A 24542-nucleotide genomic window follows, 5' to 3' on the forward strand; every position below is an offset into this window, starting at 1 on the left:
ACATTGACTCTTATCAGATTTGATCGAATTCAACTTTTTCGCATTAACTCGTTAACTTGAGCAGGACGAGTAATTTATGAAGATTGGTTTCTCTCGGTTTCTCATCTTAAACATCACATTCTCTATGTCATGTTAATGATGCTCTTGTGCCCACAAAATTAAATGTTAGGGTTGTCATCAATCAATGAAACATTTTCCAGAGATCTCATCAACTCGAGAAAAATCCTTCTTGGGTCCCAATCCAGATTTGGTTTAATATATGGTTGAAGTAAAGGAAGAAGAATAACAGTTGTAGAAATTGCAGTAAGATGTTTAGATCCAGGACATTTTAACCAGAACAAACATATTTTTAGAAGAAAAAAAAAACTCTTAAATTTGATACAACTTCAATATCAGGAAACAATTAACTCGTAAATCTAATAATCCTGCCATATTTTGTTCCTCATATATCTTAGCTCTTCCCTTCTTATGACAAATACTCAGCCTCTCAAAAGATTTAAAAGAGTGATGACAACAAATAATGGCTCACTATTGTCGCTTAAACAAATTGAACAATGAATGAATGTATCCATCTTATCTTATGTACAGTAATAGACTGATAATCCTTCAGTTGATAGCAGTAAGAGGCACTCTTGAATCTCTTAAGGATGGAGATTGAGCCTCATAGGCATCGGAGTAATGTTTTGCTTCACCATTTGTGAACCTCATGGACTTGACATCCCAGAATGACTTCAGTAGGTCGTCGAAGGCCGGAGTTCTCAGCTCTTCGATTGAAGAAACACTTGGCAAATTGAAGGGCCTCTTCTTTGGAGTTGAACAAGACGGTTCATCTACCTGTGGGTTTCATGGTAAACATGCAGGGATCCAGTGAGAGGAAGAAAAATGGTGGGTATTAAATCGGAGCAGTGATGAACTATAATTATCTTACCATATATTCTTCCTCCAGACATAAGCCTGCGTTATCGGTGATCTCTACAATCTTATGGTAGTGACCACTTTTGAGTTCCCTCATGCCCCCACAGCAAGGAAGAATCATGGATTCCATATTTACACATGCATCTTCGTCAAGTTTCAAGGAATCTGCAAAAAGAGGTATTCCTTCTATTAATAAAGAAGTGTTAAAATGGAGATTAATGTTTTGTCAGAAGTATTGGCTGAAGGCATCTTACTGTCTATGGAGGAAAAGAGCGTCTTATTTGCAACATCAACATCTTCAAGAGCTGTAGAAGCTGCAGAAGACAATCTATCGCGGAGCACCTGATTAGCCTCCATCCCACCCCTGCTCAAGAAAACCAAAAGGAAAGGTTCATAAGGAGGTCACAACATGTGCAGTCAGCAATAGTTCTCTAAACAAAACAGAGGTATTAAACAATCACCTAACAATAGAGTCCACCGATGCAACATTGCCGTTCTCAAGGCTCAAAACAGATTCTTGTGCATTTCTCCATTGTTGTGCACTCGCTTTTGTCTTTGCCATACTGCATATGGAGGGAGTTAAGTAGAAAAAAGGCTGAAGTTCAAACAAAATTCACTAGATGACCCAACCTTAATGAAAATGCAACAAAAGCTTACCAATCTCGTAGGCCTAGTTCAATGGACTGCTTTCCATCTTCAACAACAGCAATATCTTCTAGATAGTGGCTCTCAGTTTCTTCCATGAAGGCAGTCCATTGCCCCTTAACTGAGAAAGCAACATCTTGAACAGTCGACATTTCTTGCTGTAGCTCAGTGGTCTTACTGGCGGCACTTTGACGTAGGCTAGAGACTGCAGTTTGGACCTTTCAACAGAAACAGAAACAACAGTGATTGATCAGAAAGATCAGGGGCTCCAGATGGCAGAAAAAGCAAACAGCAGCAATCCATACCAGCTTCTTCTTTCTGGCATTTGAGCATGCTAGCATTTCTGCCACTTTTTGTAACAGCTGCTTTTCTTCATTAGCAGCACATTCCTGCAAAAAGTGAAGTAGTAGGTTGAATACCAGAACAGAGAATATCCCAGACCTCTTTTGATTCCATTTCTTATGGAATGAATAGCACCTCAAATTTCATCTCAAGTTCACACAATTTCTGGTCATGGACTGTCTGTGATTCTTCCAAAAGTCGGCCTAGTTTTGATGCGTGAGTGTCCAGGGTTTTGAAGAAGTTCACAGTAATTCCGGAAATAGACCTTGTAGTCTCCACAGCTCTAGCATATCCCTATATTATGTGCCAAGGAGGAGTGAATTAATTGATTAATCAATATGAAACAAAACAGACAAGACAAGATAAAACATGATCGTATAAATGAACACTGATTTTCTATAAGTCGTTTTCAGACCTTCCGCTGTTGATTTGCATATGCCGAGAGTTTCTCCTCCTCATTGGCAAGGCCTGTTTGAAGTTCACCAAGTATGGTATCTGCTTCAAGAGCAACTCTTTTGAAAAGCTGCAAGAGGAAGTAGAACAGAAGCTGTCAGACAAATTCAAGAAAATCAAAAGCCAGTTGCACTTAAAAAGAAAGGTCCCCCAAGAAAGGGCACGAGACGTACATCCTCAACTTGAGAAGAATGCTTAGAAACTTCTGAATTAAGATTTCCAAAAATCTGATGGGAATTCCCATTAAGTTCACCAGCTACGTCATCCAAAGCTCTGATCCCAGACCTACACATAGTTTTCAGATTTTCCACTCTCTGACGGAGTTCTTCAGTTGCCTGTTTATAGAAATAACACTTTAAAGTTCACGAATCCGTATTATTAATAATAAATTCACGATACCAACAGTTTCATACCTCTGTCTTAGTGGAGACAAAGGAATGCATGTCTTCTTCCATTCCTTTAAGTTGGTGCTCCTGTTCGGTAACAGAAGTTGCAACAGTCTTATGCAGGAGCTCCAGCTGGTGAGTCAATTGAGACTTGAATTTTTGGACAAGGCTTTTGTTTCCATCTTCGATTTTATCTTTCCGATCTGGTCACCAAAATAAAAATAAAATTTGGGAATAAGTAAAAGTCTAAGATATTGCGAAAAGGAAGAGAAAATCAAAGTATGCTGTCATTCTTCTAAATTACGATTGTACCAACCAATTTTTTCGAACAAGCCTGAAATATCTGATGCTGCATGTTCCAACTCCATATGCAGCTCCAGTGCACGCTCTGTGAGTGCTTTCTCTGAAAGAGCAATGCAAAGTACTATCACAAAGCGGTAGACATTTAAGCTTCTACACATTGATAATGAAATATCCTTTCACTAAGAGTGAGTGCTGAACATTGACTGGCTCCTTTACTTCCACAACTCGACTTCACCTGTCTGATGATGTTTTTATGTTGGAAGAAAAATGCAGGTACGCATAATTCTTACGCGAAATGGCCCAAGAGTCTATCAAAGCATCAGACTCACCTGATCTAAGGAGATTAGAGATCAGGAATTCCTTTTCTTTAATTTTGTTGTTTGCCTGTCTCTGTCTTTCCTCCAAGTCACTTAGTGCGTGTTCAGTGTCTTCAAGTTTTTTCTGCAGCAAGTCACAAACTAGAGATATTAATCACTTGCATGCAAGGTTTAGCATGTCTAGGAAATAGTTGTCAATGTTCATTCCACCTGAGTTTTTTCAAGTTTGTCACTCAAATCTGCTGTTAAAAGTTGCTGAGAATCATATAGTTCCTGTAGTGCTACAAGTTGCTGACAAACAAAACAATATCACAAGTTAATAAAAAAGGAAGAAAAATGGTATATTTAGGGGAGCCAAACAGTTAAACAAAGTGATTGTTTTTACTTTGTCTTTTGAATCAGAATCAAGTTCCATGCGTTCAATCTTCTCTGCCATGGCCTGCAGCAGATTTAAAAACACCTTAATATCAATTTGTCAAATTCATGTGTTCATCACCAAGAGTCTGGAATCTCAAATTCATGTGTTCATAACCAACCTTCTTCTCAGCTTCTTCAAGCAGATAACGATCTCGTGGAATATATATGCCATTCTTCTCTCTTGCAGCATACACCTCTACATGGAAGGAAACATAATATTCAACCAAGTTGGACTAATACCATCAGTTGACCAAGAATTTCAATACTATGCTTATTTCAATTATTATTATCTAATCTTAGTAAACTTTGTTACTAACCTTGTTTAAGGCGGTCAATTTCCCCATATAAATCCTTGATTAAAGCAGATTTCATCATCTTCTGATTAACCTGAAATAGATAGGAAAGTAGGAAGTGAGATGTGGTCGTGGGAAATGGTTAGAATCCAGTGACAGATATTGGAGATTTGACAGCTGATGCCTGTGATTTTGCTGACCTCTGGCTTGTTTTTGATGTTCTTTGCTCGGTGAGCATAGTCCAATGTGCTAAGAGTTTCTTCCAGACAGTGGATGGATGGTGATATTGTCGCAATAATGCACGTCTTAGTTTTTCCTCCAAGGGAATCCCTCAACAATCTCGTTAACTTGCTATCCCTGGATATATATTAAGAATTTCAGAAGTTCATGTTTTAGAATGTTGATCAACTCAATTAGTAAAAACTACAACAATGAAAGCAATTCAAACATTCTCAGCAAAGAAAATGCTAAAGTCTAACAAAATACATCCAAAAGCTGAACCAAGTGACCTACCTATATGGTATATGACCCGAGTGCTCAACAAGTGCATTAATAACACGCCCCAGTGTTAGCAAGCTCTTGTTGATCTCTCCAGCTTCCCTTGCTCTGCCCTGCAAGTGAAACCCATCTTTTACAGTGAATTTCATACACTTTCCTTACATATGCTAAAGCCAACCAAGGTAAGTTCAGACGAAAGAATGAAATATACCCTGTATGTAAACAACAGCAAAAATTCTAAAACATGAGCCCTAAAAAAAAAAGAAATCTTAGAACAGGGAGTACCTCTCTGGCACCTGAACGTGAAATATTCTCTGATCCAGCTAAGTCGACAAGATTAAGCTTTCCACACTTAATCATTTCCTCCCCTTCGGGAGTGCACTCCTTAATGTGAATTGTAATGGAAAATATAGAGTGTGATCGACTGCTTTGCTTGTTAAGAAGAGTTTCTGCTGTGCGCCTTTTTGCTGACCCTTTATCCAAAATTTTGTAAATCTCATTGGCTGTGGTAACTATCTCCTCCTCCAGGCCTCTGACAAATACACCTCCTTTTCCATCTTCCATAAGAGCTATTGGTTTCTTTGATTTATCATCTATAAACTTGAAAGTTTCTTCTGGAGCCAAAAGATCTGATATTTCTTCATTGTATAGCTCTAAAAATGTGACTTTCATGCTGTACTCAGCATTCTGAGCCTCAAGTATGTCGAAAATTTGCCGAACGGCTCTGGGGATAACTCCAGCCTCACTAGGGAAATCTCCATTCTGCAAATAAGAAAAAATAGAACAACATAAGAAAACACACAAAAGACTCCAGAAACTGAATTCACTGGTACAAATGGCATACTTTGGCTTTCCTTCCCCCTCCTTCCATCGTGTAAGTTTTACCAGTGCCCGTCTGACCATAGGCAAAAATAGTACAGTTATACCCCTCAAGAACTTCAAACACAATGGGGGAGATAGCTTGATCGTACAAGTCTTTCTGTTTAGAAGTAGGACCAAACACCTACCAAAGGTAAAATATGGAAGAATATCAGCTCCCTTAGCTAGAATACGCATTAAAATTTAATTTGCTAGAAAGAGAAAAAGATCGGATCCCAACCTTGTCAAAGGCAAATGTTCTGTCGATCTGCTTGTTGGCAATGCACTGAATGGCAGATACTTCTCTTCTATGGTCATTGCACGAAATTACCACTGGAGTGTTCACCCTCGTCTCATCTTCACTTAATGGCCTGAGACGATGTCGGAAGGACCGCAATATCTTTATTAAACACTGGAAGGCAAATTTTCTAGATAACTTATAGAGAGGGAAATGCTTGAGAGGAAAAACTCTCACCGGCACCGGAGAAGAACTTGCACATTTACTCCTTTGTCCTTATCGTGTTTACTACTATAGGAATTTCCATCTCCAGATCGGATATCTCTCGCCGATTTCTCGCTCGATCTTGGGGTTTGAGAAGGAGAAAGAGAGACCAGTGATCCTTTCTTCTGTTGCTGCTGTGAGTAATCCATGAAGGTACAGTCTGACCAGTATATGAATTTCCTGAATTTCAATATAACGAGCTAAATAATCAGTTGAAGTAAGAAAAAGGAAACAAATTAAAGAATCCCAAAAACCAGACAAGGAAAACTTAAAAATGGGAAACTCCCGACCCAGGCGCCCAAAGATCCACTAAACCAAATGCATATCCACTGAAGAAGAAAAATTAAAAAACGACAAAAAAGCAGGAAATTAAAACTGTATCCATTGGAAAACCTTCAACCGCATCTTTAAATAACACAAACGCAGCCAAACCAATTAATTCAATTTTTTTCCAAGAATACACCCTGAAACAGCTCTGACAATCAGAAACTCCGACCGAGCATCCCCACGATCCAAGAACAAAACTCCCAAAGTCGAAATAGACACCACTAAAAACTCAAAAATGAAGAAAACCAAAAAAAACCAGAGACCATTCAAACTCCAAACGCACACAACCATAAATGCAGTAAAAAGAGCCTGGAAAATCATTAAAAAAAAAAAAAAAAACACCAAATCCATTCCTCAACCCGAACCTCAGAACCCAAAAAATGCAGCAAAACGGAAACGTCATTCCCAATGTGCAGCTGAGAACCAGATCGACACTCACACAAAAACACCAGCCGGCAACTTCTACAGTCCGAAATCCAGAATAATACTCCCTAAGACTCAACCTTGAAATATCAGATAAGAAACCGGCAGATGACGACGGAGGAGAGATTCTCAACTAGACGATGATTTCCAGCAGAGGATTCCTACAAGATCTCGAAATTTTCTTTTCTTAATAACTGTTTTTTCCTATATACAGTACCTGCTTGCGGTGGTGGGTTATAATAAGGAGAGAGAGAGAGAGAGAGACAAAGTGGAGTAGATGGGAAGAAGGAACAGAGGAGCAGGCGAAGTAGGAAAAAAGTTATAAATAAGGAGGCCTTAAGAGGGCGTTTAAAAATTGAAGGGGCGACCGGGTAACGCCGTCAATAGAGCCTTTTAACGTCATTTCCGACCGTTAGAACGAGTTTTCGGATGTTATCTTTTTGAAAAAAAATTAAAAAAAATTAAAAAAAATGAGTCATTCTCGACACCTGGAGTCTTCAAAGTTCAACATACTATCAAATTACCCCCAATATTTATATTATTTACACTTCAAGCAATCAGGGACAGAGAATGAGACAACGTGGGTCCCCCTCCAAGCTGACATGGACGCGTGGTCCGAATAATTACAGAACGAATTGAGAAAAAAATATTTATTTTAAGAAAATTTTAAAAATATCAAAAAAAGGAAAAATAACACTTTGTCTAATTTGAATTTGAAAATTTTGCCATTTTTATATTATTTTTAATATTTAAAAATCGTTGAAAGGGTAAAAAGAAAGATGCCATGATGTCAATGTGGGACCATAAAATGATATCATTCCTACCACTCGTGCAGTGGGTCCCGCTCAAGTAAAGTTTCAGATTATTACGCTAATTGATTAATAAACTAATTTAATGGTGTCAATTTTTTACTTTTCATAACGGAATTTTAAAGCTGAATTACCCGGCCGAGTCACTGAGTTAACTCGCCGGAATCTATGAGTTTTTATAGACGTGGCCCACATACAAAAAGTGGGCACGTGTTCTGACGCATTTTGGAGGGATTATTTATGCGATTCCACCCTAGTTTTCATTCAATTTACAACTGAAGCCACTCATCGCCGGAAATTTGGTCCCTGCACTATTTCTCCGGTGTAAAGAAGCCAAACTTGTTTCTGGGGGTCAAGGTGAAAGGAAGATTAACTATCCAACAAAGACAACACCAGAGAGTCATCTCCAGTTGATATGGATAGAGAAACAGATAAAACAGCTTTTGATGGTGGAGGCATGTGCAGAGGAAGAACAGTTTCACTTGGATCTTACTCCATGTATATGCTCCTTCCACTTTACTTCTTTCTATCTCTGACAATTTCTCACAGATGAAAAGAACCCATGAAAGATAAGGGTCAATGTACCATCCACATGACTCCCGAGAGCTTCGGCGTCCCAAAAAGTAATCTAATTGCAGCAGCTACCGGAAGGTCCAGCACAGTGGTTTGAATGGAGTTTGAACCTTCTGGATGAAGAGGAGCAGAGGTTTCTTCACCCTTCTGATGCGCCCAGAAATAGAAACAAATGAGGGAAAAAGTGTCGAGTTGGGTGAGATGTTATTTTTTATGGAGGGGATTGGGACGTAAGAGTGGCGGTCACGGGATCATATGATGCTTCCATGTGCAGAGGCAAAAAGACAGCAGCTGCTCCTAATGTTGCTTTAAGGGAGCGAACTTGTTGCAATATCTGTCTGGGACCAAAGTAGAGATCTTGCTTTTGGGGGAAAAGGGGGGGGTGCAATTGCCATTTGCTGCTCCCCTTTCTCTTTCTTCCCTCTTTCGCTCTGTCCCCGTAAACTAATCTTTATGTACGAGATTTAGATGCTTTTGAGCTGTGACCATCACCCACCTGTGATTGTGACTTTGATTTGTTTATCGTCTTCTAATTCCGATCAAAGGTAATCACTTGCTCTGTTTTTCTGGGTTGTTGAACGGACATATTGGACACTTTGGGAGACTGAGGTGACTGTGGGAGAGAATAATTGGGTTGACGCACTGTCGAGTTGTCTAAGCAGCTTTTGATCATTTCTGGGCAGCGTAGTTGAGTAGGTGAGATGCATATCTTCACATGCTCTAATGGATCCGGAGTATCTGGATCGATCCGATTATCTGCAAATATCCAAACTTTGGATTGGAAGGAACTGTAATCGGGTATCTGATCTGATATTCCCTTCAGGTTTTGGATTAGAAGTGTTCCGGATTCGGTAAATACTCTAATTTTTGCATTCTCTTCAAGCTTGATAATATATTATAAAAAATTATTATATTCAAGCAACTCAGGCTATGTGGAGCAATACCGAGAGGGATAGGTAAGGAGTACTGAGATTGAAAAATCAAGGCTTTCATGGAGACAAGGTTCCAGGTAGCAAGGCAGGAGCTGTAAAGGGATGGAAATTTCTAAAATCTGCCCTGAACCCTCCCTGCTTCCAATCTTATAAACAAGTTCCATCTCGAAAATCAAATTCAATCTGCCGGCGAAACGGCCGAGAACAGAGAGCCGACTCTTGTAAATATCTCAATAAACAATGTAATTGACTCTACGGTTACAATCACAGAGAGAGTCGGTCAACCTTACGAGGTAAAACCAGTGATTCTTTTTTCTTATTTCCTGCGACCGCCGAATAAGAATATACAATGCCTTGACAAGAAGGCTCCCCTAGTCTTGTTTTCAACTAAGAATACTATAAATTGTAAATGTCTCCTTGCAATGGTCGTTCCAACAATTGCCCAATACAAAGTGAAAATCTCCTCTGCTTCACAAGAGTATGGACATCTCAAAGCTCATCTTCTCAGTTTTTCTCATTCAAACTCTTCTCAGACATTCCCCAGCTCAAGCTAACAAACTCTTCAGAGAATACATCGGAGCAGATTCCAACAACACCAAGTTCTCAGATGTTCCTATAAATTCTGCAGTTGATTTCCACTTCATTATCTCCTTTGCCATTGATTACACCACTATGGGTTCTTGGCCGACCAACGGCAAATTCAATGTCTTCTGGGACTCCCAATGCCTTAGTCCAGTTGAGGTTCGGGCCATTAAGAGTGCACATCACAATGTTAAGGTTGCTCTAAGTCTAGGAGGTGACACAGTAGAGACTGGAAAATATGCCTACTTCGCCCCTTCTTCCATTGAATCTTGGGTACAAAATGCAGTCTCTTCCCTCACCAAAATTATCAAAGAATATGATTTAGATGGTATTGATATTGATTATGAGCATTTCAAGTCCCACTCAAGAACCTTTGCAGAGTGTATAGGACGGCTTGTGATGACTTTGAAGAAAAATGGGGTGATCACTTTTGCATCCATAGCACCATTTGAGGATGATGAAGTTCAAAGACATTACCTGGCTTTGTGGAAGAGGTACAGCCATGTCATAGACTATGTCAACTTCCAGTTCTATGCATACGAGAAAGGCACAAATGTATCTCAATTCTTAAGCTATTTCAAGACTCAGAGCTCACACTACAGAGGAGGCAAGGTGTTAGTCAGCTTCTCCACAGAGGAGGGAGATGGTGGTTTATCTCCTGCTCATGGTTTCTTTACTGCATGCAAGAAGCTACAGAAACAGGGCAATCTACATGGTATCTTTGTGTGGTCTGCTGATGATTCAAAGGGGATGGGCTTTCGTTATGAACATCAATCACAAGCCTTGTTGGCTAATATACCTGTTTAAAATTCAATTTCTTCCACTCTGTTTTGTTTTTTAGAGTGCTAACTTGTAGTCAATTCTTTGGGCTTAAATGTTCTTGTGAATTCTGTTCACAAATTAGAGTTGAAGACTAGAACTCCTTGATTATTGAAAATATGCACATGACACATATATTTCTTAACAAAAAAGTTAATAGGCACAAGGACTCTTGGAAGACTTGTATCATATGCCTCGATTCTGGATAATCTCAAAGTTATGGATCAAGTCTTTATAACAATGCGCAAATGTAGAAGCTCAAACTGAACACCAACCTTTCCCTTTTTCTCTTCAATCCAAATATCGACTTTTCCAAAACATAAGAATCTCCATGAATTTCAAGCAGTATAGAAGACAGGCAAGTATAAAAAAGTGGTAGACCAAAAAGAGAAGATATGATCTAAACTTTTCGAGAATAATGTACAGCACCTTAACTGTTTCAGTTATACATGATCCAACAACATCTTTTGAAGGCAAGGGCTTAGACAGTTATATCTGTAAAAGCATGGAAGCTTAAAAAAGTAACAGTTCCATGCTCCAAAAGTAGGCTCTTTGCTGGATCATATTCAGTTGAAACAGAATATATACTGAAACGGAAAGCTCAGTCTGCCAGGTCATGGGGACAGGGAGAATGATGGATCCACTACCCATGATACGAGCTAACTAGAGGAAGAATTACAGTGCTAAATGAATAACCACCAACCGACCTGTTTACTGGAATTCATAAATAACTAATAGTCCCAGCCAAGGACTCTGAAAAAAAAAGGAGGCTGTTAATCTAGTCTATATACAGAGTTGCTAGTGGACTAGTCCTCCAATTATCACTTTTGAAGAACTTTGCAGTTTAAAAGTCCAGGAAAGTGCATGAAAAGATGATGCAACTTTCGGAAGTTATTAAAAATAGTAACACATTGAGCAAGTCATCATCAGTTAAGGTTCGATTACTACAAAATAATAAAAATGTCAGTGCAAAGGTGAAAATGTAGTTATCTTAAGGACAAAATTTTTAATACTTTAGAGCTGTCAAATTATACACTCGAAAAGCTGCAGGTAGCAATATAACACTGACATGTAAACATTAAGCTATTCTTTAATTACAGATCTGGACCGATATATGCCACATTCTTAATATGAAGCATTCACGATTGATACCTCATCTATAACGACTCTTGAATTTCAAACATCCACACACTCTGTTGCCACTGTCAGTAATGTTCCCTAAGTTATAATAAATCAAAAGTTGGTTGATTTTGGGTGACCTAATCTTCTTGCTGAGTGCAATTGTATGGCAGATAGATACTTCCGATTTTCCATGTGGTAAATCAAACAAACCTCCAATCTAAATTCAACCCAGCAAGCAAATAATTTTGAGACCAATATAAAAAATATTACTGGTCCAGATAAATTCCCACTGCTACTAGAAAAATATCTGCAGATGCAACACTCAAAACTGAGCCGAATTCCACATTCTAAGAGAACATACAAGAAATTGGCGCAGGTTACTGATTCCAAAATTTCCTTTTCCAAGGAGTATGAATAGTAACATGAGAATTTTGACTCTGATATCAGAAAATAAAAACCCATAACAAGTCAGAAAAGTAACTACTCAATTTTAGCACACAATTTTTAAGTGCTTTCTCAGAAGTGCAAGAAAACAAAGAAGATCGACTTATGGATAACTCTCATGTAGCTGCAAATTCTGAATCTAATCAACAGAGGTGTAGCAAAATCAAATAACAGTTTGAAATTTGAATTGAATACTTAAAACATTGCAGGAAAAACTAAAGAGAAAATCTACCACCAGTCTTCACAGCACCTTCCAATCGAAACAACATCTTTCTTATACACTATTAATCGCCCTTCTTGTGAGGAGGCTGCCCATCATTCTTATTTAACGCATCAATACACTTAGTGATAAGATAGATAAGCATAACAGTGAGTGTCGCATGCCCGAGGAACGCAATGGCGAACGCTTGCAACGGGTTTGCACCAGTTTCCGAAACATAGAAAGCTACGTAGCCATAGACCCATGCCGGGAGTAGCAACACGAGTATTGTGGCGAGTATGACACCGGCAATGGGTCTTTTCTCCCGTTCTGGAATAAACTTCTCTAAGAGGATAGAAGGACGGAAATTGACAAAACGGGTTTTGTAAGATCTCGACGCTGAAGGAGAGGGAACAGGCGTTGACGACGGAGGAATTTGTGGCCTTGTTTCAGAGGAGGGTTCTACGGAAGTGCTCTGCTTTTGATCCATAGCGAGAGAGGAGAGGGAAGAAGAAAACGTGATCAAGGCAAGCCCTTTATTTGCAGATTTCGATCTCTGAAGGCAGATCGACTGATTTAATAATATTTGGATTTTGATTTGATCAAAAGATTAACGAAGAGCACAAAAGAAGAGTCCTGTGGAGCTACGTCTATCATCGGTAACAGCCGAAATCTGAACCAACCAACCACGGTATTGGTAAAAAGCCAGCTTTTACTTCTTTCTTACCAAGATCCCTGATTTTACGCCACCCATGGCTAAAGCCGTGCACAACACGTAAGCCACCAGGGGCACCCCAGTCGTTCCTACGACTGGTGCCGCTTCGAAGGGAAAGGTGGACATCAGCATGAGTACATGAGACAATAACTAAATGAATAAATTTCCTACACATATTACCAAATTCTAAATAAGGTCATTTTGGCTAGATGAGTTTGTCTTCATCCTCTCCCTTGAGCTACTTCTGAAGCTCCTTCAAATTCGGATGGTGCCAAGGGTGATCGTTTCGCACTTGGATCGAGCTCGATCATGTGGTCAACCTCCCTCCTTGGAGATAGATTTTATGGCATCTCCTGACATGTAGTTTTTGATCACTTTTAGGACTTCATTTTCTACAAACATCTCAATTGACCATTACCCTGTTGTTCATCTCCTGCCAAAGAGATAAGAGACAAGAGGAGTGGAATCTCCATGCCTAAAACCCTTCCAATTTCCCCCTCTACATAGTCCCCCACGTCGGAAATCATACAAGTCCGTTTTCATATGTAAATCCCTGCTATTCCCATATAGGCCAATACAAATCCAGTATTTTTACAAAAAATTAATTAAAAAATTACATTAAAATCATCCATTGGAGCTAATTTGTTGGGAAAAGCTTGTAGGGAACTCTTTTTCTCACGAATTTAAAATTTCACTAGGAAAAACGTATAGCTGAAACATCACAATTGACTATTACTGATTCTCCATGCCTAAAACCCTTCCAATTTCCCCCTCTACATAGTCCCCCATGTCGGAAATCATACAAGTCCGTTTTCATCTGTAAATCCCTACTATTCCCATATAGGCCAAGACAAATCTAGTATTTTTACAAAAAAAATAATTAAAAAATTACATTAAAATCATCCATTGGAGCTAATTTGTTGGGAAAAGCTTGTAGGGAACTCTTTTTCTGACGAATTTAAAATTTCACTAGGAAAAGTGTAAAGTTGAAACATTTTCCCTAGTGAATTTAAAAATTCACAAGGAGAAAATGCACTTTCTCCAACGAATTTAATATTTAATTTTTCTTAAAAATTGAAAATTTTGCTCGGAAAGGTATTGCTCATTAATTTTATATGCTTTTTAATGTTTTCTCTACGTAATTTTTATATTTTTTATTTCTTTCTTTTATTTTATGTTTTCTTTAACTTTTTTTATTTAATGGATGTTGCTTCCACACATATTGCTCAAGTGATTAATTTAGACACCAAATTGAGAACTAGATATATCAAACCAACTAATAAACAGCTAATGACACAAGTATATAATCAATCATACCTTATATTTTTTAAATGCTTGGATAGGTATGATCGATCAATATGGTGGGGATGATCGATCATGCTTTATAGCTCGTTCTGGCATAAGTTCCGTATGATCGAATAAACGACTTGGTTGATTGTCATGTTTGATACTGCTTGCTAGTTTAAATAGGGTATGATCGATCATTACCAGATAGTGATGGATCAATGCCAATTGGCAGTCTTCTTAACTAGGCTTCTAAGCATGTAAAAAATTATCCCAAGGGTTTCTAACAAGTTGAAAACATTTATATACATTAGTTAAACATGGTTTGAAAGAAATGTGCCCCAAAGCTCCAAAGACTTTTGTGTACTTCAAAATTGGACTTTTGATGTTGTTCTCTTACAAAACTACAATTCTTGAGACTTTTCTATACATCGTATATTTTAATTTTCAAATCTTCATTTTTTATTCTTACAGGTGCTTCTTCAAGATAACTTGACACATGTTTAAGTTTGAGGTCTTGAGACGTGTTTGTTGGTTTATTTTATTTATAAAGACCTTGAATTTTGTGTCTCTCGAAGGAAAAACATCTAAAATGATAAATCTATAATTATCAGCACTATTAAGTTTTGTTATCATCAAAATATAAATGGGAGCCAAATTTAGGTCAACAACATTAAGAACACAAAGAATGATGAATCAAGAGTGCATTAGAGTGACTAAACTCTCAGGGTACAGTAACACTAATTCTTCTTTTTTTTATCATGTGTAAAAACAATTAAAGTGAAAATTTTCTCATTCACAAAAACCAGCTGAAGCATTAAAAAAATTGGTCAAAAGAGTATTTTTTGCATTGTCTCCTATAGTTTCCTATTGTTGATACAAATAACCCTGAAAGAGTTTTATATGGGACACTAGATTAGCTTTTCTTTTTATCCTAATATTATTTTGCCATTGTCAATGAAGGAATACTATTTTTGTGCTTAGTCTGTCAAGTTTGTCAAAGTGGCTGAATCCAGTTGGAGATTCCATTGTTATAATCGGGAGGAGACCCCCTTTCCTGTAGTACCAAAGAAGTCCAGTGAAGGATTGTGAAGACAGAATCCAGCTGAAGCATGGCGCCTTCCTGCTCTGTTCAATTGCAGCTGCCAGAGTAGACACAGAAAAACGACGCAGATACAGTACATGAGTGAAGTTGCTGCTGCTGTGATTAAAAGAATGCAGGAGACAGTCCATGGCATTCAATCAAGATGACGGAGGTTTTGGGAAAAGAGAGCGAGTTTGGGGTTTTACAATTATGAGAAAACTCAATCCTTCTCTCTACTTATTTTGGGTTTTAATATGAACAAGAAGAGCCACGATTAATGGTCACCGAATCATTGGCCAAAACTAATCAAAATGAAAAACACTATCGCCCCAGAAGGATCAAAACAAACGGCACAGCTATTTAAATCTCAACTGATAGCTCCTTCAACGGTACTCTCCCTGCCCCTCCTTTGTCTTCGTCTTCGTCTTCTCCTCGCTCTATGGCCTTCCCGTGCGTTTATAAGTTCATCTTCCCTCCTCCCGCTTAGACTAAAAGCGGTTGTCTACTTCGTTCTTTTCTTCTCTACTATGGGCCTCTCGAAAAAGTTCCTTGTGTTCTCAGCTATTCTCCTTCAAGCTTGCCTGACCTTTTCATCAACCCAAGCAGCTCCTGCAGATTCTAATCTCTTTCGTGAATATATCGGAGCGGAGTTCAACAACGTCCGGTTCTCCGATGTCCCCATTAACCCCGGCGTGGATTTCCACTTCATTCTCTCTTTCGCCATCGATTACACTACCTCCAAGTCGCCCTCCCCTACCGACGGAAACTTCAACATCTTCTGGGACTCTGATAACCTCAGCCCCTCGCAGGTTCACAGCATCAAGAGCTCCCGCCGAAACGTTAAAGTCGCTTTGAGCCTGGGAGGAGACGGTGTCGGCGACGGCTACGCTTACTTCGACCCCTCCTCTGTCGATTCCTGGGTCCGAAATGCAGTTTCCTCCCTCACCCAGATCATTCAAGACTATGTTTGGACGGTATTGATATCGATTACGAGCACTTCAAAGCAGAACCAAGCACATTTGCCGAGTGCATCGGTCAACTCATTACGACACTAAAGAAGAACGGGGTGATCTCGTTTGCTTCCATAGCCCCCTTCGATGACAACGATGTTCAGAGTCATTACATAGCTTTGTGGAAGAAATACAGTCATATCATCGACTACGTAAACTTCCAGTTTTATGCGTACGATAAAGGGACGACTGTATCTCAATTCTTGAACTACTTCAACACCCAAAGCTCCAACTACTATGGAGGTAAGGTGTTGGCCAGTTTCATCAGTGATGGAAGTGGTGGGTTGTCTCCAGATGACGGCTTCTTCACCGCGTGCGGCAGGCTCAAGAGCCAGGGGAAGCTTCATGGCATCTTTGTTTGGTCTGCGGATGACTCGAAGAAAAATGGTTTCCAATATGAACGAAGATCACAAAGCTTGTTGGCCTCTCGCCATTAATCTTATAATCTCCCCCTTGTGTACAATTTCTGTGCTGTGTGAAATCTTTGTTTAGTGAACTAGGTTTTGTACTCCGTATCAGGACGTAAAATGATCGAATAAGAACATGCTTTTATGAACAATAATCAAAACGATAGGAGACTCATGAGACTCTTAATTAGTCACTTTAAGTAGAACTAATTCACTCTATATAATCCCATAATCGAGTACTACAGGTTGTCTCTTCTCTCCTTTCTTCTCCATGGGTATAATCTCAAAGCTCCTCTTCTCAGTCCTTCCCAACCTTTTTCATGAATATATTGGAGCAGAGTTTAGCAATGTTTGATTCTCCGATCTCCCCATTAACCCCAACGTCGATTTCCACTTCAATGGACATCCAAAGCTCCAACTATAAGGGAGGTAAGGTGTTGGCCAGTATTATCAGTGATAGCAGCGGTGGGTTGTCTCCAGATTACGGCTTCTTCACCGCGTGCGGCAGGCTCAAGAACCAGGGGAAGTTTCATGGAATCTTTGGCGGGTCTGCAGATGACTCAAAGGGAAATGGTTTCCGATATGAACGAAGATCACAAACCTTTCTGGCCTCCGGTCACTAAACTTCCTGTACATGATTTTTTTCTTTACCTTGATCATCTACTCGTTGGTCAGTAAATATGTTCTGATTGAGTGCTTTGTACTGTAATTTTTGTTTTCCTCTTTTGTTTAGTGTTATTCATCACTAAATAATGTCGAATGTGTTAGAAAACTTCAAAGAAATAAAGGAAAATAAATCTATCTGGTTATTTCTATTGTTTATGTGGTCTATAATCGAAGTAGAAGATCTTTATCAAATGTAGCATCTAATTGATCTGCATAATAGAGAAATATCAAGTCGTAAGAAACCTGTTGAATTTCTTTAGATTATCCACTTAAAGGACCTCATCAACTCCAACAACTTGCAAGAAGTAAAAGCTCAACCTAGATGAAGATAAGAATCCTGTTGAATTTCTTTAGATTATCCACTTAAAAGAGCTAAGCAACTCCAGAAACCTGCAAGACGTAAAAGCTCACCCCAATTTACGTTTTAATACAAGATTCTGGTTTCAAGCTGGATGGGACAATGGGTTTGATTTTTTTATCATTTTGTATTCTTAAAAAGCCTACACAATCCAAAAACGCTTAAAAAAATATGACTGTTTCATGTTTGAAAATTCAAAAGTTATTCTTGATATCTCTATTAAATACAAACTCAACATCCAATATATTTCAATGTCATCTTAAAAAATAGTCATGCACGACATGCCATTTCAAATATCATACGCTATCAATTATTGCTTTAACAGGAATACAAGAAGGAATATAGCGCCCATCAGCCTAGAACAAGAGCAGAGAAGAACCAAGCAAGACGACAAGCCGCTGTTCTCTGTGGAATTTGCTTCTTGGAGAGCAACCAAGAATCACATAAACAGCTGTTACCTTCATTTCCTCATGTTGTTGGATCCATTTCCAACTCTATCTGGTTTTCTTTTGCACCTCCAAGTACACATTTGTGGTGGATTTGCAGAGGAGAACATGATCAAATGCATAAAATTGATACAGCCTTTACTTCGATAGCATCCTTAATAACCGAAGGACCTCAATATCAGAAGAAAGATGGTGATCTCAAAGAGAGAAGACCCACCACATCCAACTGCACCAGGGCCACCCACACTAATATCATAAAAATCTCATAAGAGCAAACGTCTTTCTGGATGCATCTACTCTAGCTGGTGATGAACTAGATAATTCAAACTTCTCTCCTGTTTCCAATTAGTAAAGGAGGCATGTCATTTAAACTTGTCTGCCATGCATAGCAACAATTAAGGATCCTTCCAGGCCACTCACACACACAAGAGATGTGACTTGGGGCTCTGTTTCTAAGTCTATATGGCATTTTGACTGTTAGCAATGTTATCTATCAAGGATCTTCACTGCATTTTGGAAAAAGCCAGGCATCCCAACCACTAGGTTTAGACCTGCCAAGAACTCACTGGATTCCATTGCCTCCTTTAGTCTGGTAGGAACACACCTCTGGTACTGCTCAGAAATGCCGTTTATTCCTAAACCAAATCTTTGACCAGAAACAACATTATTCCCTCTGCAATCTTGAAACGAAGGATGAGCTTAACCTCTGGCATGACAAGCATGATTTCTGTCCACATTCTAGTACCTCTGCCTTCACTTCTTGGACTTGAGAGCCAAATGCACACACATCTTATCAATAATTTTCAAAGAGCCTTCTCATCAAGGTCTCATCACTTCCAAAGTACCACATTAGTTTAGCTGGGAAGAGTTGGTTTCCAGCTGTCAGGTTCTGTGGGTCCATACTGAGATACAAACTGTAATTTCAGAAAATAAAAATTGGAGTGCCAGGGTGATAATTTAAAATGCATTCAGCCCATAAATTTATAAGACAACCTCTTAGATGGTCAGGACCCTGTGAGTGATGTTAGAGATCTAACTTTGAGACCATCCAGTGACTCCCCACCAAAAGTTCTCCTACGAGCATAACCAAGCCTTGATCTTGTTTGCAAACAAAACAGAGTTGTTTTTATATTTCGTATAACAAAGAACAATACAACAGCCCAGACATTACTTTGTAGGCTGATGATATTAATCTGATGAATTTACATGGGATAATCACATACAGTAATCTGCAACTCAGACTGAGCCTGTTCTCCTACATGTTGCCTAATAAAAGCTCTTCTCCACCACACCTCAAATGCCCTCTGTATGTTGGGGCAGTCGTCCCCTTTATTCAAAAACCGATCAAACCAATTTAACAATATTGTTTGCTGCTGTGCCATAGGCAGGGTAAGTATTGTCTCACTCAAACCATCTTCAATAAGTTTCTTGTCAAGGGATCTACAAGCCCTCTTCATCCATCCAAAATCTTCATAAAGAGCCTCCAACCATGTCTGTAATAAGGAAAATCTAGCATCTTTTGGCACCAATATTTGTCCTCTCCCAACAGCAATGCAAAGTTGAGCAGTGATTTTACTAATTTCAAATCTGTACATAACAGGTATCTTTGCATGAAGGCTGGCAAGCTCCCGTTGGTCTGCCCAAAGCCTCACAAACTCATCTCCCAGTTTTTTTTCAATTAAAATATCTACAACCCACTGCATGTTATCTGCTTCTCGAGCAACCTCAGCCATTAGAGATCCACGGTCTCTCCTGTTTTCATCTATGACTGCCACGGCAGATAAGCAGAGAAGAAGAGCATTGAGGCACTTGTGACAAAGGCTGTAAAGGGCATCTCTAGAGACATCACGTTTGCTTATACCATGGCTATTATGAGAAGGACCCTCTTTAAGTAGCCCAGAAAGAAGGGTTTTCATTTCTCGCCGAGCTTTCTCATCTTTAGCTTGCAATACACCTGTGAGGAGACGAAGGAACATATCATCACCTCCTGCTGAAGTGGATGGTTGAACTAAGACTCTTTGCAGAACTTCTTGGATGGGATCATGGAGCTGAAGTTGTTCAAGAACAGATACAACTTTCTCTTCTTCATCCTCAGACCATGGAACAGCTTCAAGATACTCTAAGCACGACATTATTCCTGCCTCAAACTTGATAGCTGCAGATACCTGAGACAAGGGGCTTATGTCATGAAATATTTCTTGAGGAAAGATAGACCTTCAACCTCTTACTTTTACTGGAAAAGATTGTCAAAATCTGATAACGCTAAAGAAAATATAGAGGTTAAATTGCTGATGAAAGTAGGACTAAACAGGCAGTTATGTTTCTTACTCAAAATACCTTGCTTATGTAGCAAATATTCATCTTCATTGAGAGTAAGTACTTGTTAATAGAAAGTATTACATCACTCTGACTGCAGCATATCATGTTAACAATTTGCAATCACTGATAAATTGATTTAACATTTCAATGAAATATCTGGATTATTATAAATTTCAAGTGAAAGTATTTTGCTAGAGGGAATCCTAAGCAATGAAGAGGCTCTTTGCGATGCCCCACATAATCCTCAAACCTGCATTCTTGTAGGTAAAATAAGACCAACCGAGGAGAACCACCAACAAAAATCCTACCTTAAGAAGGGTTTTGTATATTTTTTACTTGGTGTTGGTTGTTTAATAAAGCTACATATACCAAAATAAATAAATAAATAAATAAATAATAGTAGCCATCTTCTAAAAGCCATGACACAATGTCCTTTTTTGCATAAAAGGAACTCTGGGCCTCTCTGTCTGTTGCTAGCAGAGTGAGGGAGCAGAGAGAAACAACTTCCTCCCCCTGCAACGTGGAGGAAACTAGGTGTGGAAGCCACAGTAGACGTCACAGTAGATGCCGCAGTTGTATGTTTGTAGTTAATTTAAAATTTTAAGGGCATTCTTGTTCTTTTTTGGATAATATGAACAGAAGGAGATTAGAGAACAACGAATTTGAAACCAGGAGGATTAGAGTAATTTACCATTTCTCGGGGGGTGAGAATGATTGAGGCATTTTTCTAGGGGTTGACAGGTTAAGAGCAAATAACCCATAGTCAAAATCCTGTTTAAGGGCTCAACTTTTCTCACGCAAGCATGAATTTAACTGTAAGGTTTACTTTTTACTTGAGAAACAAGAAAATTTAGATCAAGGATTATTTGGTATTCAGACAAACGTTTGTTTGTGTGTTATTCAGAAACTGGTGTACCTAGTCTCTCCCAGAAGCAATGAAACAAAGAAAGCCCCGAAAATCAATAAAGCAAAGATTAAAGTACAGGTGATGGATTAAAGAAGAAAACAAAACGTACCTTAAGAAGGCCTAAAACCTTCCCAACTTGTTCCTTCACCAATCTCTTCCTCAAATCTTCACAATACATCAGAACCAGAGTCTCCACATATACCTCCACATCATCACACTCGCAAATCTCGACCAAATGAGCACCATTCTCATTCAGTTTCTCCGCAAAGAACCTGCTCTTTTCCGCCAAAACTACCCGGTGCACGTCCATAGACACCTTAAACCCATCGTTGGAACTGATAATGAGCTTGACATCGCTGGCGGGAATCGGCACCTGCGCCACCAACCTCGCTACCCTGTCCTGCAATCTCTGTACTTTGTCGGTCTCAAGAGGCTTCGCCGGTGACCAAGACTCCAGGGCCATCATTTCCTGGAGCGTCGGTGATTGAATTTTCTTGGGGAAAGACGGGGGCGGAGAAGGGAGATTCCTAGAAGGCGAAGAGGCGGGCGAGCGGGAGAGCCTGGAAGACCTGGCGGGAGAGAGCACCATGGCCGGGTTGGAGATAAATCCCTGCTTCAGCATTGCCGCGATTTCTCGCTTAGCGGAGACGCTCTGTCCCTTCTGGGCAGCCATTAAAGCCGTCCCAGAGATTCAATTCAGGATAGAAAACCAAGAAAAAACAGAGTAAGACGGTAAGAGAGGGAGAGACAGAGACAGAGACAGAAGAGACGAATGTTGTGTCGTTTTGCTGCTGCTTCGACTTCGATTAGCACTGCACATCTCCCCTGGTGCAATGCTTGACGTGACATATACCGCTAACGGACGTCACGAGTGTACCTCTACTTTGTACACGCGACGATTAGAGATTCAACCGATCGCCACCGTTAATTTAGCAACCCTCGTGTCCCAAAAGTAAATGGCTCGAGGGCGGCCGTACATTTGAGAGTACAGAAAAATAAAAGAGAGAGGGGCCCACAGAAATGAGGCTGATCTTATCGTGCGGCGAAGAGAGGGTGGAAGTGTTGATGGAAATTGAAAAGGTGGTGGCTGAGGTGCGAATTATTTGAGGACAGAATCATGCAGAATCACAATGGCTACTTTCTTCCCTTCAGGGAAAAGGCTGTCTGGATGACTATCCGCTTTCCAGCGCACAAAAACTAGTTAATTATCGGAGAAGATGCGAGTGATTAACCCTTCATTAACCGGCTGCAATGACGCCGTAGTTCCGATCAGTGTGCAATCGCCGTTTGGAGACTTCACCGGAGTTGAACGGGAAGGCGTAGTTAGCAGCCGCAATAATGGCGACGGTTCGTTGATGCGTCGTGGGTGTAACGGTGGTGTGAATGGGAAGAGGTAAAGCTCAATGTTTCTCTGGAAAGACGGAAAGGACACCTTTTCGTCCCACCGCTCCAGAGAATTATGGTCCAAGCAAAACATCAGCAATTACGACACTTTGATTAGAGCGTTCCCAGTCAAACTGGTTCCCATCTACTCGGTAAGTTTGTCAGCGAAGAAGCAGAAGGGCCGAATAGGTGAAGCTCTGTGTGCTATATGATCCCACTGAAGACGGAGCTTTTGCAATCCACTCAAACTGAAGCCATTTTCGTCTCTGATTCTGATATAGTACCTTCGCAGTTGATCTCATACAATGGCCTCAACTAAGCTATTCGAATCCCTGGCTGGGCATTCTCAGCAGTGGCTGCCTTGGAGGGAGTCGCTAAGCTCGGCACAGGTAAGTTGATCTCTTTATCGGAGCAGGAGTTGGTTGACAGTGACACCGGCGGGGAGGACCATGGGTGTGAAGGCGGTCTCATGGGATAATGCCTTCAAATTCATCAAACAAAATGGAGGTCTTACAACTGAAGCTAACTATCCTTGCAAGGGAGTTGACGGCACCTGCAACTCCAACAACGTATCCCACCATTCAGCCAAGATCAATGGCTATGAAGATGTCCCCGTCAACAGTGAAGTATCCCTTATGAAGGCGGTGGCCAACCAACCGGTTTCAGTGGCATTGCCTTCCAGTTCTACTTCGATGGCACCAATCTCGACCACGGCGTTACTGTACTCGGTTATGGAAAATCTGATGACGGAACCAAGTATTGGTTGGTCAAGAACTCATGGGACTCAAAAAGAAGGATATATTAGGATGCAGAGGGATGTCGATGCCAAGGAGGGCTTTGAGGTATTGCCATGGCAGCATCGTATCCAACTTCATGGCTCAAACCTCTATTCAGCATCCAATTTTATTTTTTACCCCTTCTAGCTAGAATCTGTCCACTGTTTCTGTTTCAAATAAATCGACATTAGTAGGAAGAACGATTTTAAAACTTGTTCTTTTAGAATAAAAGTTACAGGTTGGAAGATAAGAAGCTTGGAGACATGAAGGGTAGCCCAAAAAGGGAGTTTCATGAATAAAGTTTTAAGTTATGAAAGGGTCACCTCTCTTCCCTTCTGTGAGGGTGGATGTGCCAAATTCCTTCAAAGACAAGAACTTCGTTGGCACACAAAGATTGGGAGGGAGAGAGGGCACGGTGGAGTTGTCTTCAGCTTCCTAGCCCCAACCTTTATCTTCACCATATGATGAACATGGGGAGACCTCCCCTCTTGCTTCCCCCTCCTCTGTCACCTCCTTACAACAACTAACTAGGGACACTAGCCTAGACCCACAAGGGATTTTCAAAACCGCCTTCCTATATAATGTCTTATGGCTCACATAGTAGCAAACAAAACTTCCCAATGTCTACTCCAACACAACATCTTTTTTCAAACAATTTATGGGTGAGAGCTTAATCCAATTGCAATTATTACTTGTTTAAAATATAACCCAAAGTAAATTTCCTCTCAATAGGCAGATTTTAATAGTCGAAGAACAAACAAATAAGTAAACCAAAGCTAAGGGCCTAACCAATGTAATATACGCCTTAAAATAGTCTTCAATGACTTGATTTTAAAATGAAGACAAATCATAGCAGCCTTTAATAACTTGATTTGATAATATAAGCAGCTCAAGATGTCTTAATTTGGAAATAAAGGCTCAATGTAAATCTAGATTGGCTTTTCGAGTTGGGGAATGCACACCAAGGCAACTCAATGCAACAATTGACTTCAAACTATAGCTCATTAGTAGTAATATGAATTTTGGTG

The 24542-nt window shown here is 39.8% G+C and overlaps 3 protein-coding genes and 2 pseudogenes across 6 annotated transcripts; 3 read left to right on the forward strand and 2 right to left on the reverse strand.

Annotated features, from left to right (window-relative positions):
• Positions 1-395: 395 nt before the first annotated feature.
• On the reverse strand, positions 396-6977 carry LOC137936836 (kinesin-like protein KIN-5D). 4 transcript variants are annotated; one of them, XM_068781764.1, is made up of 23 exons: positions 6897-6977; positions 5903-6109; positions 5669-5798; positions 5414-5572; positions 4855-5331; positions 4585-4682; positions 4272-4428; positions 4096-4165; positions 3898-3974; positions 3747-3800; positions 3572-3652; positions 3374-3485; positions 3058-3144; positions 2769-2944; positions 2529-2690; positions 2318-2425; positions 2038-2196; positions 1866-1949; positions 1573-1778; positions 1377-1478; positions 1170-1279; positions 929-1080; positions 396-834 (listed from the first exon to the last, which is right to left on the reverse strand). In XM_068781764.1, exons 2-23 carry the CDS (start codon positions 6076-6078, stop codon positions 607-609), a joined length of 3165 nt encoding a protein of 1054 aa, XP_068637865.1. In that variant the 5' UTR covers positions 6079-6109; positions 6897-6977; the 3' UTR covers positions 396-606. The 4 variants fall into 4 exon arrangements, with proteins under 4 accessions (XP_068637865.1, XP_068637875.1, XP_068637857.1 ...); XM_068781774.1 differs by having other exon boundaries at positions 6760-6969; XM_068781756.1 differs by having other exon boundaries at positions 6696-6969.
• Positions 6978-9473: 2496 nt separating this feature from the next.
• On the forward strand, positions 9474-10382 carry LOC137943114 (chitinase 2-like). Its single transcript, XM_068788811.1, has one exon. It carries the CDS (start codon positions 9474-9476, stop codon positions 10380-10382), a length of 909 nt encoding a protein of 302 aa, XP_068644912.1.
• Positions 10383-15769: 5387 nt separating this feature from the next.
• Positions 15770-16689, forward strand: LOC137942509 (chitinase 2-like; annotated as a pseudogene).
• Positions 16690-17935: 1246 nt separating this feature from the next.
• On the reverse strand, positions 17936-22027 carry LOC137942508 (BTB/POZ domain-containing protein At5g60050-like). The gene is made up of 2 exons (XM_068788194.1): positions 21465-22027; positions 17936-20294 (listed from the first exon to the last, which is right to left on the reverse strand). The coding sequence occupies exons 1-2, from the start codon at positions 21975-21977 to the stop codon at positions 19332-19334; spliced, it is 1476 nt and encodes a 491-aa protein (XP_068644295.1). The 5' UTR covers positions 21978-22027; the 3' UTR covers positions 17936-19331.
• Positions 22028-22572: 545 nt separating this feature from the next.
• On the forward strand, positions 22573-23705 carry LOC137943115 (senescence-specific cysteine protease SAG39-like; annotated as a pseudogene).
• Positions 23706-24542: the final 837 nt, after the last annotated feature.

Source organism: Aristolochia californica, unplaced genomic scaffold (genome assembly GCF_029961685.1).
Source record: "Aristolochia californica isolate CCGP_79_NKW_82.1479 unplaced genomic scaffold, dmAriCali1.0.hap1 SCAF_10, whole genome shotgun sequence".
Classification (NCBI taxonomy): domain Eukaryota; kingdom Viridiplantae; phylum Streptophyta; class Magnoliopsida; order Piperales; family Aristolochiaceae; genus Aristolochia; species Aristolochia californica.